This window comes from Arachis hypogaea, chromosome 3 (assembly GCF_003086295.3).
Source record: "Arachis hypogaea cultivar Tifrunner chromosome 3, arahy.Tifrunner.gnm2.J5K5, whole genome shotgun sequence".
Taxonomy (NCBI): Eukaryota; Viridiplantae; Streptophyta; class Magnoliopsida; order Fabales; family Fabaceae; genus Arachis; species Arachis hypogaea.
The window spans coordinates 109563963-109579914 of NC_092038.1; the positions used below are offsets into that span (position 1 = coordinate 109563963).

At 35.9% G+C, this 15952-nt stretch overlaps 1 protein-coding gene across 1 annotated transcript; it reads right to left on the reverse strand.

The window, feature by feature from the left end:
* Nucleotides 1-13357: 13357 nt before the first annotated feature.
* LOC112790886 (aquaporin PIP1-3) lies at nucleotides 13358-15061 on the reverse strand. Its single transcript, XM_025833500.3, has 3 exons — nucleotides 13940-15061; nucleotides 13709-13849; nucleotides 13358-13630 (listed from the first exon to the last, which is right to left on the reverse strand). The coding sequence occupies exons 1-3, from the start codon at nucleotides 14564-14566 to the stop codon at nucleotides 13535-13537; spliced, it is 864 nt and encodes a 287-aa protein (XP_025689285.1). The 5' UTR covers nucleotides 14567-15061; the 3' UTR covers nucleotides 13358-13534.
* Between the last annotated feature and the right edge of the window lie 891 nt (nucleotides 15062-15952).

Genomic DNA, 15952 nt, shown 5'->3' on the forward strand with positions numbered 1-15952 from the left:
TTAAAGAAACGCTTATTGGGAGGCAACCCAATATATATATATATATATATATATATATATATATATATATATATATATATATATATATATATATATATTTTCTATTGTTCTTTTATGTCTAATTAGGTTTATGATCATGTGGAGTCATAAAACAATTGCAAAAATTAAAAACATAATCAAAAACAGCAGAAGAAAAAGTACACCATGGAGGAGGAACTCACTGGCGTTTAAACGCCAGTAAAGAGCATAGAGCTGGCGTTTAACGCCAAAAAGAAGCATCAGACTGGCATTAAACGCCAGAAACAAGCATGGAAGTGGCGTTCAACGCCAAAAACATGCTGCAAATTAGCGTTGAACACCCAAAACAAGTATGGAAGTGGTGTTTAATGCCAGAAACATGCTGCAGTCTGGCATTAAACTCTAGGATTGCTTAAAGAAGGCGTTTACACGCCTAATTGGTGCAGGGATGATAAATCCTTGACACCTCAGGATCTGTGGACCCCACAGGATCCCCACCTACCTCAACTCACTCTCTCTCTTCTTCACACTCTTTCCCAAATACCCTTCATCAATCACATCAATCTCTCTTCCCCATTACCTCCTCACCACTCACATCTAACCACTCTTCCCCATAAACCCCACCTACCTTCAAATTCAAAATCCTTTCCCTCCCAAACCCAACCCTAGAGGCCGAAACCCAACCCCTCTCCCTCCACTATATAAACCCCTCTATCCTTCTTCATTTTTACACAACACAACCCTCTCTTCTCCCTCTTGGCCGAATACACGTCTCTCTCCCTCTCCTCCATTTCTTCTTCTTCTTCGTCTATTCTTTCTTCTTTTTGCTCGAGAACGAGCAATAATTCTAAGTTTGGTGTGGTAAAAGCATAGCTTTTTTATTTTTCCATAACCATTTATGGCATATAAGGCTGGAGAAACCTCTAGAAAGAGGAAAGGGAAGACAAAAGCTTCCACCTCCGAGTCATGGGAGATGGAGAGATTCATCTCAAAGGTCCATCAAGACCACTTCTATGAAGTTGTGGCCAAGAAGAGGGTGATCCCTAAGGTCCCTTTCATGCTCAAGAAAAATGAGTATCCGGAAATCCGACATGAGATCCAAAGAAGAGGTTGGAAAGTTCTTACTAACCCCATTCAACAAGTCAGAATCTTAATGGTTCAAGAGTTCTATGCAAACGCATGGATCACTAGGAACCATGATCAAAGCATGAACCCAAACCCAAAGAATTGGCTTACAATTGTTCGGGGAAAATGCTTAGATTTCAGTCCGGAGAACGTAAGGTTGGCATTCAACTTGCCTATGATGCAAGAAGACACACGCCCCTACACTAGAAGGGTCAACTTTGATCAAAGGTTAGATCAAGTCCTCATGGACATATGTGTGGAAGGAGCTCAATGAAAAAAAGACTCAAAAGGCAAGCCGGTTTAATTGAGAAGACTGAACCTTAAGCCTATGGCTAGAGGATGGTTGGAGTTCATCCAACGCTCCATCATCCCCACTAGCAACCGATCCAAAGTAACTATGGATCGGACCATCATGATCCATAGCATCATGATTGGAGAGGAAGTAGAAGTTCATGAAGTCATCCCTCTAGAACTCTACAAAGTAGCCGAACAGCCCTCCACTTTGGCAAGGCTAGCTTTTCCTTATCTCATTTTCCATCTATGCTACTTAGCTGGAGTTGTCATAGAAGGAGACATCCTCATTGAAAAGGACAAGCCTATCACTAAGAAGAGGATGGAGCAAACAAGAGAGCCCATTTATGGATCTCAAGAAACGCATGAGGAAGCTCATCATCAAGAAATCCCTGAGATGCCTCAAGGGATGCATTTTCCTCCAAATAACTATTGGGAACAACTTAATACTTCTCTAGAAGGATTGAGTCATAACATGAACCAATTAAGGGTGGAACATCAAGAGCACTCCATCATTCTCAATGAGATTAGAGAAGATCAAAGAGCTATGAGGGAGGAGCAACAGAGGCAAGGAAGAGACATAGAGGAGCTCAAGGACACCATTGCTCCTTCAAGAATAAGGCACCACCATCACTAAGGTGGACTCATTCCTTAACTTCCTTGTTCTTATCTCACTGTTTTTTGGTTTTTGAGCTTCATGTTTGTCTATGTTTGTGTCTTTATTACATGATCATTAGTATTTAGTAACTATGTCTTAAGGCTATGAATAATTCCATGAATCCTTCACCCTTCTAAAATTAAAAATGTTTTTAATACAAAAGAACAAGAAGTACATGAGTTTCGAATTCATCCTTGAAATTAGCTTAATTAAATTGATGTGGTGACAATACTTTTTATTTTCTGAATGAATGTTTAAACAGTGCATATTTTTTATCTTGTTGTTTATGAATGTTAAAATTTTTGGCTCTTGAAAGAATGATGAACAAAGAGAAATATTATTGATAATCTGAAAAATCATGAAATTGATCCTTGAAGCAAGAAAAAGTAGTGAAGAAGAAGCTTGCGAAAAAAAATTTTAAGTGGCGAAAAAAAAAGAAAAAAGCAAGCAGAAAAAGCCAATAGCCCTTAAAACCAAAAGGCAAGGGTAAAAAAGATCCAAGGCTTTGAGCATCAATGGATAGGAGGGCCCAAGAAAATAAAATCCAGGCCTAAGCGGCTAAATCAAGCTGTCCCTAACCATGTGCTTGTGGCATGCAGGTCCAAGTGAAAAGCTTAAGACTGAGTGGTTAAAGTCATGATCCAAAGCAAAAAGAGGGTGCTTAAGAGCTCTGGACACCTCTAACTCGGGACTTTAGCAAAACTGAGTCACAATCTGAAAAGGTTCACCCAGTCTTGTGTTTGTGGCATTTATGTATCCGGTGGTAATACTTGAAAACAAAGTACTTAGGGCCACGGCCAAGACTCATAAAATTAGATGTGTTCAAGAATCAACATACTTAACTAGGAGAATCAATAACACTATCTGAACTCTGAGTTCCTATGGATGCCAATCATTCTAAACTTCAAAGGATAAAGTGAGATGCTAAAACTGTTCAGAAGCAAAAAGCTACAAGTCCCGCTCATCTAGTTAGAACTAATATTCATTGATATTTTGGGATTTATAGTATATTCTCTTCTTTTTATCCTATTTGATTTTCAGTTGCTTGGAGACAAGCAACAATTTAAGTTTGGTGTTGTGATGAGCGGATAATTTTTACGCTTTTTGGCATTGTTTTTAAGTAGTTTTTAGTAAGATCTAGCTACTTTTAGGGATGTTTTTATTAGTTTTTAAGCAAAATTCACATTTCTAGACTTTACTATGAATTTGTGTATTTTTCTGTGATTTCAGATATTTTCTGGCTGAAATGAAGGGACTTGAGCAAAAATCTGATAGGAGGCTGATAAAGGATTGCTGATGCTGTTGGATTCTAATCTCCCTGCACTCGAAATGGATTTTCTGGAGCTACAGAACTCAAAATTGCGCGCTCTCATTGTGTTGGAAAGAAAACATCCAGGGCTTTCCATCAATATATAATAGTTGATACTTTATTCGAGTTTAGATGACGCAAACTGGCGTTCAACTCCAGCTCCATGCTGCATTCTGGAGTAAAACGCCAGAAACACGTCACAAACCAGAGTTAAATGCCAAAAACACGTTAAAACTTGGCGTTTAACCCCAAGAGAAGCTTCTGCACGTGTAAAGCTCAAGCTTAGCCCAAACACACACCAAAGTGGGCCCCAGAAGTAGATTTCTGCACTAAGACTTATTTCTGTAAACCCTAGTAACTAGTTTAGTATAAATAGGACTTTTTACTATTGTATTTTAATCATTCTTTTGATTGATCTTTGATCAGTGTATGCGATTTTAGACCTTCATGGGGGCTGGCCATTCGGGCATGCCTGGACCATCACTTATGTATTTTCAACGGTGGAGTTTCTACACACCATAGATTAAGGTATGGAGCTCTGCTGTACCTCGAGTATTAATGCAATTACTATTATTCTTCTATTCAATTCAGCTTATTCTTATTCTAAGATATTCGCTACACTTCAACATGATGAATGTGATGATCCGTGACACTCATCATCATTCTCACCTAAGAACGCGTGCCGGACAACCACTTCCGTTCTACCTTAGATTGAGCGCGTATCTCTTGGATTCTTTAATCAGTATCTTCGTGGTATACGCTAGAATTATTGGCGGCTAATCCTAAGATCCGGAAAGTCTAAACCTTGTCTGTGGTATTCCAAGTAGGATCTGAGATGGGATGACTGTGACGAGCTTCAAACTCATGAGTGTTGGGCGTAGTGACAGATGCAAAAGAATCACTGGATTCTATTCCAACATGATCAAGAACCGACAGATGATTAGCCGTGCTGTGACAGAGCATTTGGACCATTTTCACTGAGAGAACGAAAGGTAGCCATTGACAACGGTGAAACCCAACATGCAGCTTGCCATGGAAAGGAGTAAGAATGATTGGATGAAAGCAGTAGAAAAGCAGAGATTCAGAAGGAACACAACATCTTCACGCGCTTATCTGAAACTCCCACCAATGAATTACATAAGTATCTCTATCTTTATTTTATGCTTTATTTATCTTTATATTCGAAAACTATTATAACCATTAGAATCTGCCTGATTGAGATTTACAAGATGACCATAGCTTGCTTCATACCAACAATCTCTGTGGGATCGACCCTTACTCACGTAAGGTATTACTTGGACGACTCAGTGCACTTGCTGGTTAGTTGTGTGAAGTTGTGACAAAGTGTGATTCACGTTTGAGAGCTCCAAGTCTTTGGCGCATTTGTTGATGATCACAATTTCGTGCACCAGTTATATAACCAAGGAAAGTGCAGTTTTTAATGATTCCTCTATAAAATTTGTGACTTTTTCATCAAATACTAAATCCACATTCAACAAATCTAGTATTGGACATGTTCCCATATTTGAAGAAAAATTTGATGAAGTTTACACAAATGAAACTGAGCCTTCACCAAGAATCGAACCTACTTCAATTAGGCTAGGTTTGGGGTTCAATTTGAAAAATTAGGTAGCTTCCAAAAACACTCCATTTTACAACAAACCCTCATATTCGAAAAGTCCTAATGTTCCAAAAAATTTTGGTTGGAACACTTTTGCAAAGAGGAATAATTTCAACAAAAATTAGTTTGTCAAAAGGAAAGCACCTCTTCCAAAAACCAGAAAATTTCAGCACTTTAATCATTTTCAGCATGGTAGCTCATATCATTTTCAGAAATATGCACCTGAAAATCACTGTTTTAATTGCAAGAAATTTGGTCATTCACATTCACAATGCTTCATTGAAAAAAATTGTGGGAAACCAAATTTATAATGTTGTTTGTGATTTCAATGCACTTGGGCAATCAAAATGGATTAACTTCAAAGGATCCAAATTAATTTGGATACCTAAGGTTACCTGAAGCTTTTCATGCAAATTTACCTAGCATCCAAGAACAAAAAGGATATGTGGTACTTGGATAGTGGATGCTCAAGGCACATGACTGGAAGGTCAACTTACTTCATCAAACTAAACAAGTATGATGGAGGTCTTGTGACCTTTGGAGATGATGGTAAAGGTAAAATTATTGCTGGTGGAAAAGTAGGTAATGAACACTCTACTTTCGTTGATGATGTATTTTTGGTATGTGGATTGAAGCACAATCTTTTGAGTATAAGTCAACTGTGTGACTTAGGATACTTAGTGACTTTCAAAAGATTTGAATGTTGTGTTGTAAATGAAAAGACTAATGAAGTGCTTTTTGTTGCCAAGCATTGTAATAATGTGTATGGACTTACCCTTGATGAACTAAAGGATAAAAATGTAGCTTATTTTCATTCAAAAGAATCTGAAAAGTGGCTATGGCACAAGAGATTGAGCCATGAAAGCATGTTTCAAATAAACAAACTTGTAAAGAAAGGGTTAGTAAGAGGTCTTCCTTTGATAAGGTTTGACAAAGACATCACTTGTGATGCTTGCCAAATGGGAAAACAAACAAAAAGTTCATTTAAACCAAAGGAAGACATCTCTACTAAAAGGCCACCTAAATTGCTACATATTGATTTGTTTGGTCCAACAAGAACTCAAAGCCTAGGTGGTAAACATTATGGTTTAGTGATTATGGATGATTATTCTAGGTTTGGTTGGGTTTTATTTCTTGCACACAAAAATGAAGCCTTTTTGGCTTTTGAAATATTTTGCAAGAAAATTCAAAATGAAAAGGATTTAAAGATTTCTTCTATAAGAAGTGATCATGGAACCGAATTTGAAAACAATTTATTTTTTATTTTTTTTAAAAAAACAAAGTATTAATGAGAATGAACTGTTTGCTGGAAGTTATTCTTGGTTTTTTATTTTAGCCTTCAGATGGGAGTTTGTTTCAATCTTTTTCGTTTATATTTGGAATGAACTTTCTTAGTTGTTGTTTTATTACTCTACAAGTCTGTATGCTATTGCAAATATTGAATTAAGCCTAATACAATAAATTTTAGTCATTTTACTTTTACTAATGGTGTCACATAAATATTATTTCTAAACACATGACAAATGAAAATCAGTCAATTATATTCAAAAAAAATAAAAAAACTCTTATCAATTAAAACATAAATCATAAATTAAATATAATAAATATATACGTTAAAATATCATAATTTATAATTATAATATTATAATTATAAACAAATTTTTGTTATAAATATTTAAATATAGGAAAATTACATAAATAAATCAAATTAGTTTTGAATTCATAGAATTGCAATTTTCTGAAACAGGTTACATTTTTATGTTTTTTTAAGGGTTAAGTACAATTTTAGTCCTTAAGGTATAGACTAAAAATTTTTTCGTTTCCAACTTTTTTTATATATAAAATCGTCCCTAAGGTTTAAAACCAAGATTTAAAATCGTTCTTTTTACTTAAATATTAAAATTTTGGACTAAATTATCCATAACAAAAAAATTATAAAATAAAAAAATGAGAAAAGGAGAGTGTTTCTCCTCCTGCAAAGTGGGAACTAGGGAAGGGAAGAAGAAGAAGGGGAAAGAGAAGAAGAAACTGCGCACGATCCACCTCTGCATCTCGTTTCGCCACAAAAAAAGTTAAACCTTAAGGACCATTTTATATGCAAAAGAAAGTTGGAGATAAAAAAAATTTTCGACCTATATCTTAGGTACCAAAATTGTATTTAACTCTTTTTTTAATCTATATAAATTGCTACAGGATTTCTGCTTTACACACATTTCAATGTAGTCTGCTACATCTTGTAACAATTTACATAAATTAAAAAAACCCAAAGATGTAACTTATTTTAAAAAGTTACAATTGCTTAAAACATACACCAAGCTCAACACTACTCCAACAATAACAAGTTAAAAGCAACTCATTGTAGAAAATTAAGTAGTTTCGTATATGCAACAAACTTATGCTTTTTTCTTTTAGTGTTGTGGTTCAAGCAGTGTTTTTTAATAATATAAATATTTGTGTATTTTTTGTGTGTGAATATTAAAAATTTGAAGATTAAATTTGTGATTTTTAATTTTTTTTAACATGTAAATCTAAAGATTAAATTTGTTTTTTTATTTTAAAATTTTTTTAATATACAAATCTGACCATTCAATTTGAATTTTCAGATTTTATGATTTTTTTTCATAAAACCAACCCACCAATTTATTTTATCACTTAAAAAAAATTTTAGTCCACACAAATTTAAGGTTTTTAGATTTTCTCATGACTCCTATTCGGATCCTAAGTTTTGTTTTCAAGACAACTAAAAAAAATTATCTTTATATCTATATAAAACATCAAACAGTTTATAAAAAGTATTATTTTAATTATATAAGGAGAAAATGTCATTGATTTTTTCTTAAAAACCCACAACAAAATTCTAAAAAACACGCACTTCATGCTACTTCTGCTGAGTATGACTTTTCCTAACTAACTGAATTTCGTTAGGTAACCAGCAGGGAGTCCAACTAACTTCTTCCAACTCCTATTGGATTGGACCCAAAGTCCATTACAAAAAAAAATGCCTCTTCATTTTACCCAATATTCTGAAAACTGGACTGAAACGGCCGGTTCAATCGAGTTAACCAGAAATCGATCACCTAGCCAGTTCGGTCCACCTGCAAAATTGTCTTGTAAAAAATCGACAAAAAAATTGGCCGAACCGGTAGTTAATCGGCGAACCGGTCGGGTTTCATCAAGCACCGGTTCTCCCCCCAAATCACTAAACGGCGTCCTTTGGCGCTGAAGAAAAAAAAAGGCTGAAGTGAGGTCTAAGTGCAGCCACTTTCCTAATCTCTTCGACCTTCCAACAGTCCCAACTTTAATCTCTTCTCTGCCTACGAAGTAGAAATGCCACCCAAATGAAACAAACGCTGGAGGAAAGTTTTACCGTCGCGGGTCGAAGCCTCACCGTCGTGGGTCGAAGCCTCACCATCGTGGGTCGAAGCAACACCGTCACTGAAGCGTTGCCATCGTCTTGGTCGTCGGCTTGTTGTCGTCACCGTCACTGAAGCGTCGTCGTCTGGCTCTGGCCTTCTGTACTCTCCTACGGTGAGTACTACTGAGTTGTTCTGTTCTTCACTCTTTTTGAATTTTTGTTTTTGTTCTTCTGATCTTCGGTTGTTAAATTTTTCAATCCTTTTAAGTTTTTTGGTTTTTGACTTTTTTCAATTTAACTTTTATTTAGTGATGAATTTATGGCAGATTTAAAGTAGGTTGATATTCTTCAGATGCAGAGTTCTTCTAGGTTCTTGTTCTGTTTTTTAATTTTTTTTATTTTGTTAATTATATGATTAATAGTTCTGTAATGTTGAATAAATTCGATGTAGGTTCAATTTTAGAATTCTGCTCAATGTCAAGCTCACAAAGGTTCTGTTTCTTCCATTTTCTACTTTTTACGCAAATTCAATTCTATCTAGCTTAGGGTTTTTGCATAATTATAGTGAATTGTTAGTAGTTGCTGCTAAAGATGTGAGCTTGGTTAGTTCTGTTGCTCTAGAATTTAACTTCAGTTTTTTCTCTTAGAACTGGTTAATTGTAAATTCGGATTCAAATAGAATTCAGTTCATTTCATGAGGTCTCATTAGATGATGAAATTATGTTTAAACTAAAGGATTCAATTCATGATGAAGTTACATTGAGCTTGGTTCGACAAATTGTATAAGGAAGATGAATGTGAAAGGAAACTGAATAGAGAGATTGTATTGCATTATGATATTCACTGTGCACAATTGATTATATATGAGGAAAGGAAAAAACCGTCCTAACTACTCAGATATTCTTAGACCAGAATTAACAATAACAATTCTTTAGTTATAAACTTTGATATTTGAAGTTGTTTATGACCTTTTAATGATAAATTATGTATTGTTCATTTTGTGAAATTGTTAAATTTTAAATCTTATTAGTTTAAAAATTATTGAATTTAGCTTTTTAAAATTATATTCTATATTTAATTAAACTGGTTCAACTATGATTCAATTCCGGTTGAACCATTGAACCAGTCACTTGACCGGTTCGATGACCGGTCCAGTTCTCGCAACCTTGATTTTATCTCTAACCTTTCACCTACCCCTTTCCATCGTCACCCACACTCCTCTTCACACCTCCATCAACGTTAGCTAGCTTCACTACAAAGCCTCCCTTACCCCGACGTCTCTACCGCCGGCGAATGGCCTTCATAGCACCGCCTCGGCTTCCATCTGCACAACAGAGCTGTCCCACCCCACCTGCAAGGACGCTATTGTCTTCAACACCACAACACAGCCCCGCCATTGTTGCTTCTCACGTAGGTCCAGGTCGCCGTTATGTCGTTGCTGTTCCTTCTCACTGAGGTCGACGTCATCACGCAGAGTCCTTTTCGTCGGAAGGCGTCGACGTCACACGGCCTCCCACAAGTAGGGTAGCAACCACTTCTGTCTAGACGCCGGCTTGCCATCGCTGGTCGACTACCGTCGCATGCCGTTACTGCTTCAATCACCAAGGTGTTCTCCAATTGGTTAGTATATTGTTAGGGTTTTAAGTAATAGAAGATGCTTTTATTTTGTTTCTAGTTTCAGAAGAATGTATACTCTTGTGTGAAAATATTATGATTTTTGGTGGATTGATAAATGGATTTGTCTCTGATTTCAATTGTTGGATTTTCTAATTATGCCAATTGGATGTTTACTTTTGTTGAGTATGCATATGATTCAATTATAATTTATTGGATGTTATTTTTTATTGTGAATGGATGGTTCCTAGTGAATGATCGCGAATGTTGTTTTTGCCCTCAAATGGCTATTTTCGTCAATTGTGCTTGTCGTTGCTTCTGCCTCTGCTTCTGACCCTAGTCGATGTCGTCGTTGCGGACTCGTCTTCCCCGTTAGCTCCGTCAAAACTCCTCATCCTGCATCATTCAACGCGGCTGCGTGAAGGCCAGCACTGGTTCTTGGATGCGTGGACCCGTCTCCTCTAATTCCATCACACACTGCTGCTCTACAACCATCTTATTTAGCTGTAACAGGTAAATAGATGGTTAGGGTTTCATTTGACAGTGGATATTGCTAATCTGTGCTAGATTTCAGGAACTGCGATTTGTCTTGTGGATGCAGATCAAACTTGTGAGTTCATATCAAGCAGAGATCCAGATTGTCAAGAGGATGGTGGTGAAGCTAAGTGGTTCAGGTTGATGATTATGTTTCTTAGCTCTGGAATATAGTTAGTGCTTGATTATATAAGTTACTAACCTTCAAATTTAATTTCCTTAACTATATTAGCGGATCATATGCTGGGAGGGGCAACTGAATCAGATAGATCAAGGTAGCCTAATCCATCTGAAGACCTCGCAGTGCCCTCTGATGCTAAGTCTGACCAAAATAATAACTAATTGATTTGTTTTTAAAATGTTTTTTAAATTCTTTAGTCAAATTTTCTGCTTTTTGCATAGGCGACTGTAAAGCTGTCAATATTTTGTTTGCTTGTGTATTATCAATCTCAGAATATGAAATAATATTCTTCTGAAATTTGAAGTTTATTTCTTAGTTTCATGAACTGTGAACTTTGGATTGTAGTCAACTATCTTCAGATCATATGATTAATTATTTATTTATTTTTATTTTGTAGTCTTGATTAAAAGTTGGTCTTCTTTACTAAAGGTAGGGGCTTGTATTCAAAAATTAGAATAGGGTGTGTCAGAGCGAATCTAAATCTTATCTGATTTTAAGTAGTTATGAAATTAATGACACATTCAAGCAAATTTTAAACAGAAGATACATTCATTAAAGACATATCTAACGGCAGACACATCCATTAAAGGCACATCTATTAAAGATGCACCCCTATTTAGAAAAATCATTTAGTCAGAAGGCACATTCATGAAAGACACATCCAATTATATTTTAAATAAAAGACACATCCATAATAGATATATCCAAAGAAGTTTGAAACAGAAGACACATCTGTTAAGGACACATCTAAAGAAGTTTTAAACAGAGGACACATCCTAGCAAATTTTGTAACAGAAGACACATCTATTATAGACACATCCAAACAAGAGTAACATAAGACACATCCATTGTAGACACATCTAAGTCTTAAAAAGCTCATCCTTAGCCACTTTTATAAGTACTCCTAATTTTTAAAAACTATAAATACAAAGACATAAACTTTTTTATTTATCAAACACAAAATAAGATACATGTGCTTTTGAAAACCACAAATACCTCTTCAAAAAATTTACCAAACTAAGCCTCAATGTTCGAATGTTATTCTCATTTGTAACATTATGACATTGTAGTACCCTAAAAAGACTTGAGTATCTTCCAACCTTGGCAATGGTGGTTACAAATTTTCTCATTCAGGGCTAGTATCCAAGCGAATTTAAAAAAAAAATTATCTTAATACAAAGAAATAAGTTTAATTAACCAAATTTTTTAGAAAGTACTAAATGACCATTTGCTTTTTTTTTTTTACACATAAATCAACCTAAGACAGTTTTACATTGACCAAATTATAGCTATTAGGGGTCTTTCATAAAAAATGCTGGTGACTCCCATTCACCATATCAAAAGCTAAATAAACGAATCTCACATTACTACCGTCAAAATTATATATTCCTTAAGCTTCCAATTTGAATCATTGAATGCCACTAGCATGTAGTACTGAATCCTTCAACCACCATATTGTCATGAATTAATGTAACTTTATGGATCACCAAAAGATAGAAGGATTATTTATACTGGCTTGTCTTCGGTTATAATTGGTGGAATAAATCTGTAATTTTCAAGTGTCTGTTTAAAGATATGTCCCACTCTCAGTAGCCTTTCTTGCAAGACCATTCAAAGGATGAGGATCCTATTATTCATTCACAGGAATAAAATTTCACTCGTCTTTTTAGAATTGATAAAGCATAGACACTGCAACATTTTTCTTATTGTCGGACAAAACCCAAATCAAACACACAAATTTCTTATTTGCAATTAGCTTTCTGGAAAGTGGAAACACGTTGGATTTTATCTCAACAAAATCATATTTGAGAAAAGAAACACTACTTTTAGAAGAATTAGTCACATTTAGAAGAATGAATATCCTAAATTGAATCTTGATTACTAAAGCCTAATAAAGAAGGCATGAAGAACCCCAAGCAGAAAAGAAATAAACTATATAGAGAAAGAGTAACACAAGTGGCTTTACCTTGTCTATGGAGTCCTGGTAATCGACAAGGAAGGAGGAGGCCAACACGAGGGTCGACGGCTCGAGCGTGGATAGAACTGCAAAAGGCAAAAGCAGAGGATGCTAGCGATGGGATGACAGTCACGAGCAGCGAGAATGCGTCGGGCGAGCGGCGTTGGTGCGAGTGGCGCAGATTAGACGGGGGTGCGACGGGATAGTGGCGATGATGCGAGAGTGTTGCACGGATGATTCGCGATGAAACGCGAAGAGGGTGAAGTAGAAGTGCGATGGTGGTTGTCTTTCCTGCTCGAATGGCAAATAAGGTGACGGAAAAGGATGCAAGGACGACCAACGATGGTGCACAAAGATGCTGCAGCGGGGCGCTACGGCGGCACGTAGGGACATTGGGGAGAGGGATTAAAATTTGTGTGGTGAATAGTGAGTGAAAGTGAAAATAAATTAGGATAAGTTTTGATTAAAAATATCATTAATATCAATTAATCAAATTTTGAATTAGTCACAAAAAAAATTAAATTTTGAATTTAAAAAATAATTTAAAATTAATAATTATTAATTAGAATTGTTGTTAAAAGTTGACAGATTCTATCTTGGTCACTAATACATTTCCTAACACAAAATTAGCTACAAACTTAAGAATAGTCGCCATAACTGGTTGTACTTCACCCAGTTAACAAATAACAAAACATAAAAGAACAACTACTGGTTCATATTGTCGCCAAAAAACAAGTAACAATGTCATACTTTACACACACATACATGATAATTGATAAAGGATTAACAGAAACAAATTCATAAGTAAGAAGGTCCAAACGGCAGAAACATGATACAGAAAGAGAATAGAGCATGTCTAATCGCTTTGAAGTTAAGCCCTTGTCTTGAACGGAATGGCTCGGATCACTATCTGGTGATAGATGGCAGCAAGAGCAGCTCCTATGAAAGGTCCAACCCAGAAAACCCACTGTAAAACAAAAAGCATAAAAATTTTACTGAAGTGGTTTGGTTAAAAGGAACAGAATTTCAAGGGTTTAGATCTTACATGGTCATCCCATGCGTTGTCCCTGTTGAAGATGATGGCAGCTCCGAGACTCCTTGCTGGGTTAATGCCAGTTCCTGTGATGGGAATGGTAGCCAAGTGGACCAAGAACACAGCAAAGCCAATGGGAAGAGGGGCCAAAACCTACATTTATACCATTTAAAAAAGGTTATATTCCTAAATACAAACAATAGAAAAGTGGTACAAGAGAAGAGAGTAGAGAAGAGTACATACAGGGACATGAGAGTCCCTAGCGTTTCTCTTGGCATCAGTAGCAGAGAAAACGGTGTAGACAAGGACGAAGGTGCCAACAATCTCAGCTCCAAGGCCATCACCCTTGGTGTAACCATGGTTGACCACATTGGCTCCTCCTCCTAACATCTCATAGCGAGCATTACCCTCAAATCCCTTCACTACACCAGCACCACATATAGCTCCAAGACACTGCATGACTATGTAGAATATTGCCCTTGTGAGGGACAACTTCCTTGCCAAAAAGAGTCCAAAGGTGACTGCTGGGTTTATGTGTCCACCTGAGATTCCAGCAGTGCAGTAGACAAGGGCGAAGATCATGCCACCAAAGGCCCAAGCAATACCCTGGATTCCAACAGAGGAGCACATGGAGGGCTCCCTCTTGACACCCATTACAGTCAAGACCGTGATGTAGAGGAACAAGAAAGTGGCCACAAACTCAGCAATGCCTGCTCTGTAGAACGACCATGACTTGAGCTCACCTGCCTCAAACAATGGTGCTGCTGGTGCCTCCTTGTAGTCTCTCTCTGTTTGTGCTGCTGTCCCTATTGCCTGCCTCTCTCTGAACTTGCTTGCTCCTACCTTCACATCTTCCTCCCTGTTTTCCATCTTTCTTTCTTTCTTTTCTCACACCTCACAACACAAGTGCTCTCTTTTTTTTCTCTGCTTTTCTCCCTCCTCCACAGTCTCACAATCTTGATATGTTAGGATAAGAATTAGGTCTCTCACATTATATATGGTTGGAAACAAGAGGATACTAGATAATAAATGAATTTAACTAACATGTGTAAATGTTTTCCAAGGTACATAACTACATATTAAAATTATTAATTCAAATTTTTCTTATGAAAAATATATAAAACTTAATTTTTTAATTTATTTACTATACATTTATTATATGAAAAAATCAATTTTTTTTATGAATAATAAATTAAAATGTTCTTAAATCTATAATAAATATATTCAGACTCAAGCAAACAAAAAAGTCAATTGTGGTTGTTTTTTCTTTTTAGCATCATAACTGGAATTGTACTTTAAAAAATGAGTTTCTAACTTTACTGTAATGTTATCATTGGGAGATATATATGTTATGTTATATATCTTATATTTTGTATACCATTGAGAAACATATTTTTGTTATTCAATAATAAAAAAAAAATTGTATTAATTAAACAAAATATTTGTTTGGAATTCCGAATTTCACTATAGCAACCTTTTGGATAAAGTTAACCTTTTAGAAAAGAGAATAGCATTTTTCAATTTTTATTTTTTAAGTATATAGAGGAATCACATAAGTAGGCGAATGGAGTATTCTGGAAAGTCATGAGCGGGTTCTGGCTGGTTCCTTTCCTTTCCTTTGTCTTGTTATTATCCGCCACAGACCACACAACATGTCTTTGCTGTTTGCAATGATTCGTTTCAAAGAAAAGACATTGAACAGTTACACTCCAAAATAAGCTTACTTTAAATCGATTTAATTGAATCATCATCTAAAGTGTAATTACCTCATTACATAATTACATTCAACTACACCCGTTATTGAAGTCTCGTGTTGTGTCAAAGTACGGGCTACTCTATGTGACTCAATAGTCTACGACTCTACGTAATGTTAGGTATGTGATAAATTGTATCAACATTTTTTCTTGCCAGATTTGAAAAAAAAAATGCAAACAAAGGTCGTCTTAACGGTAGGAAAATCACAGTCACGGGGATCAAAATTCAAGGGTTGTTGTTTTTGACCGTTGGGAATGAAAGAGACAGCATTCACTGGGCACATGGACACGGCCATGAAGGTTTGTTTTCTCCTCTATGGTCATAATCATACACTGCAGTTTGTAGTTATTGTACCCTTTTCTGTTCCTACTTGCATTGCAGCAGTTTACGTTAGCGTTATATATAACTAGCTTCTGTCGCCGCTCTTCTTTGGTCACCGCTCTTCTTGTACCCGTGATTCTTAATTATCCTCTGCGAATTAGGATCTTATAATAATAATAA